Source organism: Malus domestica, chromosome 02 (assembly GCF_042453785.1).
Source record: "Malus domestica chromosome 02, GDT2T_hap1".
Taxonomy (NCBI): Eukaryota; Viridiplantae; Streptophyta; class Magnoliopsida; order Rosales; family Rosaceae; genus Malus; species Malus domestica.
In genome coordinates, this window is record NC_091662.1 from 15597948 (window position 1) to 15602953 (window position 5006).

General features: G+C 38.4%; 1 protein-coding gene across 1 annotated transcript; it reads left to right on the forward strand.

The window, feature by feature from the left end:
• The first annotated feature begins 521 nt into the window (after window positions 1–521).
• On the forward strand, window positions 522–4042 carry LOC103424648 (probable indole-3-acetic acid-amido synthetase GH3.1). The gene is made up of 3 exons (XM_008362774.4): window positions 522–928; window positions 1020–1121; window positions 2271–4042. Exons 1-3 carry the CDS (start codon window positions 609–611, stop codon window positions 3646–3648), a joined length of 1800 nt encoding a protein of 599 aa, XP_008360996.2. The 5' UTR covers window positions 522–608; the 3' UTR covers window positions 3649–4042.
• The last annotated feature ends 964 nt before the right edge of the window (window positions 4043–5006 follow it).

Here is a 5006-nt window from a genome sequence, read left to right on the forward strand (position 1 = left end):
TTAACCTTTCCTACAATTTAGCCAATGATATCATTAAAAATCAACGATAAATTTATAGGTCTTATTACTCAAAGCCTTCGGCATTAGTTTTCTTTCTCTCTCTCCCCCTTTCTCCAACAACAATTTGCATAGCTTGGGCCGCCTGGTTCCTCTCTCTCACGCAGTCTCTCTTAGCCGGCGGCTATAGTTTTCTGAGAAGTAAACAACCTCACTCGAAAAAGGCCGCGTGGTCCGGCTGACCATAGGCCCAGACAAAACCTTTTGCTGACTGGTAACTCCATGGGCCCTACCTGTCGGGCTGTATTACATATTCGATGTGTAGTGGGCCCACATGTCCCCTATTGACTCAACACTCTCTGAGACAAAAATATTTCCTATGTCCGCTCTGACCAATTAGGATCCGTCAGCGTCCGTCCAAGAAACAACTGGTCCGCCTGTCCGCGTGGCCTGGATGACGTGGAATCGTACGTGGCACCAAGAAATCAACCAAGCACGACCTCCCCTATAAAAACACCCCTCCTCCATCAGGTCCCAACACCATAACCTAGATCATATCTCCCTCATTTCAGTAATCAAGCTTTCAGCAACATTGCCAGTTCAAGTCAATCATGGCCATTGATACAGTGACATCCTCCCCGCTGGGCCCACCGGCGACAGAGAAGGACGCCAAGGCGCTTCAGTTCATAGAGGAGACGACCAGGAACACGGACTCGGTGCAGGAGAGGGTTCTGAGCGAGATTCTGAGGCGTAACGCCGAGACCGAATACCTCAAACGGTTCGGGCTTGGCGGTGCCACCGACCGGGACTCGTTCAAGTCGAAAGTCCCAGTTGTTACATACGAGGATCTCCTCCCGGAGATCCAACGTATTGCTAACGGCGACCGTTCTCCCGTCTTGAGCTCTCATCCCATCTCTGAGTTTCTCACTAGGTATATATATTAAAAAGGCTAAACTTTATTTATAAACTTACTGTTATATTTATTGTGTTAAAAATAAATTATATTGTAAATTTTCTTGCAGTTCTGGGACTTCAGCTGGTGAAAGAAAATTGATGCCTACAATCCATGAAGAGTTGGACCGTCGTACACTACTATACAGCTTGCTTCAGCCAGTGATGAACCTGTAAATTTCCTTTACTCCTTCACTATTTTTATTTGTAGAAAACTTCATTATAATTTTTGGAGAATACTTTTAGATTAATACTTAACTAAGATTAAAATTTAAATGCCATACTTATTCTTCCGTACCTATATTTATGATACTTCTGTACCTATGTTTCTATATCGATAATTTTGTACCTATACCTCCATAGTGATACTTGCATACTTATGCTTCCATAGCAATACTTCTATACCTATATGCTTTCATGTCAATACTTTCGTACCTATGCATCCATACCGATACTTCTGTACCTATGCCTATCTAATACCAATACTACTATTTGCATACCTATACTTCCATACCGATAATTAGATACAATTAATGCATATTCACTTTGACTTTGTCTATGTGCTCTACATGATGAGTTCAAGTTTGTCTTTGCATTTTCTTTCCTTTTTTTTTCAGTCAAACATAAATTAATGGCTAAAATTTGTGGAGCATTTAGGGCATTTTGAGAATAAAAAGTAAATTAATTATTAGTAATAAGAAAATATAACATTTAGGGCATTTTGAGAATAAAAAGTAAATTAATTATTAGTAATAAGAAAATGTAAGTTTTAGTTTTAATGACGACAAATATTTAGTCAAAGGGCTATATTCAATTTGTAATATAACTCCCAAGTTTTAATTAATTTTTTTGTATGTTCATTCAGGTACATTTATTATGGAGAATGTCAAACATAAATCAATGGCTAAATTTTGTGGAGCATTTAAGGGCATTTTGAGAATAAAAAAAACTAATTATTAGTAAAAAGAAAATATAAATTTTAGTTCTAATGACGACAGATATTTAGTCAAAGGGATATATTCAATTTGTAATATAACTCCAAGTTTTTATTAAATAATAATATTTTCTGATGATTAAAATTGAAAAACTCCTTTATATATGTGTGTGTGTGTGTGTGTGTTTTTTTTTTTTTTTAATGAGTTATTTATATATGTTGATTGTAAATAAAAATTGAGCCCAGGATCTCCTCCGGTGTCACTCTAATTAAGAATCATAAATGGGAATGCTTTTATTTTTCACTAAAGCAATTGTATATATATCTTTTGTCCGTTAAATTAAAGTGATGTACTAATATTTGATGAAAATCGAATTTTATGTGACAGTTACGTGCCGGACCTCGATAAGGGAAAGGGGCTCTACTTCTTGTTCATCAAGGCGGAGACCAAGACGCCGGGAGGGCTGGTGGCACGTCCGGTGCTGACAAGCTACTACAAGAGTGAGCACTTCAAAACCAGGCCATATGACCCTTACAATGTCTTAACCAGCCCGAACGAGGCCATTCTTTGCGCCGACTCATTCCAAAGTATGTACACCCAAATGGTCTGCGGCCTCATCATGCGCCAACAAGTCCTCCGAGTAGGTGCAGTGTTTGCCTCCGGCCTACTCAGAGCGATTCGGTTCCTCCAGCTCAACTGGCAACAACTGTCCCTTGACATACGCAACGGAACCCTAAACCCTAAAATCACCGACCCTTCACTCCGCAAGACAATGTCCGGTATATTGAAACCGGATCCCGAGCTAGCAGATTTCATCACAAAGGAGTGTTGTGAGGAGAATTGGGCAGGCATAATCACAAGGGTTTGGCCTAACACAAAGTATCTCGACGTGATTGTCACCGGTGCAATGGCACAGTACATTCCGTTGCTTGAATACTACAGCAATGGCTTGCCGATGGCGTGTACTATGTATGCGTCGTCCGAATGTTATTTCGGACTCAACCTCAAGCCAATGTGCAAGCCGTCCGAGGTATCTTACACAATTATGCCTAACATGGCGTACTTTGAGTTCATCCCGCACGACCCTTCCGCTCCTTCGCTGACCAAACACTCCCCTCCCCGCCTTGTCGACCTTGCTGATGTCGAAGTTGGGAAGAAGTACGAGCTTGTCATAACAACCTACGCTGGACTGTGTCGTTACCGGGTGGGAGATATTCTCGAGGTCACCGGTTTCCACAATGCTGCACCGCAGTTTAGATTTGTGAGGAGGAAGAACGTCTTGTTGAGCATTGACTCCGACAAAACGGATGAGGCTGAGCTGCAGAAGGCTATTGACAATGCCTCAGTGTTGTTGCGAGAATTCAACACGACCGTAGTTGAGTACACGAGCTATGCAGACACCAAGACAATCCCCGGGCATTATGTGATTTACTGGGAATTGTTGGTGAAGGACCCGGCGAATAATTCCCCAAGTCACGAGGTTCTAGACAAGTGTTGTTTGGCCATGGAGGAGTCGTTGAACTCGGTGTACAGACAAGGCAGGGTGGCAGACAACTCAATTGGACCACTTGAGATAAGGGTGGTGAAAAATGGCACATTTGAGGAGCTTATGGACTATGCAATCTCTAGAGGTGCGTCTATCAATCAGTACAAGGCACCAAGGTGTGTGAATTTCTCCCCCATCATGGAACTTCTCGACTCCAGGGTCGTTTCGGTGCATTTTAGCCCAAGTGCACCGCAGTGGACTCCAGAACGACGTCATTAAGCTGAACACTACATGAGTACAAATGGAAGAAAAAAAATTGTTGTGGTGGCTATAGCTTTTATTTTCCTTTGTTGAGCATAATCCTAGCTAGCCACAGCTTTTAAAATTGTCTTTTATTTGGTTTACTTTTGTTTTGAATTGAAGACGTTCTTGTGTCTGCAATAAGTTGAAGTAATCTTAAAGTTGAGCATGATCCTCGCTAGCTAGCTGTAGATATGTTTGTTTGTTTGTCTCGCCTGTGCTTTGCTTTGGACCGATCAGCTTTCTTAAAGCCGAGGGAAAAAGACGCTGCAAAAGTGCAGTACCTCGCTCGCTCTCTCATGCTGCTGTCAAAATTTGTAAAAATGCATTTGATGTTTCATGTGTATAAAATATAATATTGTTTATTGGGATATTTTGGATGCGGTCCCTAATCCTTAACATTCTTTGATTAAAACCTTAATATTATTCAAAGTTTGATCAATGTTCATTGACTTTGTACACCTCATTATATTACTATTAATATTTATATTTTTATAGTTTTAACATTAATTGTTTAATATTTTATGAGATTTATAATCCTATAAATTTAAAATCCCTCATTATAATACTATTAGAAACGGTTACAATAAAAAAATTCAAACATTTTGATTGAATAAATGGATAAAAACTATGTAAAAATAAGAAATAATAAATGGCAAAAGAATGTATCCATAGTGTTAAAAAATTGGTACATTTCACATATAACAAAGTGGTACATTAATAAAGAAGAATGGGTACATTAAAACTAAATTAGGGTACAGATAAAAGATTAAAAATTATGAATACAAATGAATTTTTAAAAATATAGGCGCTAAAAGAAATTAATACATAGGTACAAAATAAAACTAAAAAAGAAAATACTAAAAATTTAAAAAAAAATGTTGCAAATTAAAAGTGGGTACAAACTAAAAATATAAATATATGGAAGTTACGATTTAGTTACGTGCTAACTATTCCTCCCTCTGTGTTTTTGTTGTTGAAGAGTTTCCTCCCTCTGTGTTGGTCATGTTATAACTAGGTAATTTTGATAATTGGGTGGGTATTATGGTATCTATATAAGTTAATCATGAGTGGTTAACAACTAGCTAGCCTAGGTTTCTTTCTGTTTGGAAGCATATCACGAGCACTCTTACGTATATGGATATGCTAATTAAAGGTGGGGGCGATTATTTGAAATTAGTGACAGTCTTGTGATTATATACTGATTAAGAACACCTTAAATGGTGTAGACAAATATAATAATTAAAATTGTACTATAATGGCTGACATGACAAATTGCATGCTCAATTGTTTTATTAAAAAATGTGTCACTTCAATAGAATAGGCAAATAGAGTGG

What these genes read in the sequence shown, in the direction of transcription:
- LOC103424648 (XM_008362774.4), top strand. Translation starts at nt 609, where the DNA reads ATGGCCATTGATACAGTGACATCCTCCCCGCTGGGCCCACCGGCGACA. An exon ending in ATCTCTGAGTTTCTCACTAG is followed by an intron (nt 929 to 1,019) that starts GTATATATATTA and finishes ATTTTCTTGCAG; the next exon opens with TTCTGGGACTTCAGCTGGTG. An exon ending in CTTCAGCCAGTGATGAACCT is followed by an intron (nt 1,122 to 2,270) that starts GTAAATTTCCTT and finishes TTTATGTGACAG; the next exon opens with TTACGTGCCGGACCTCGATA.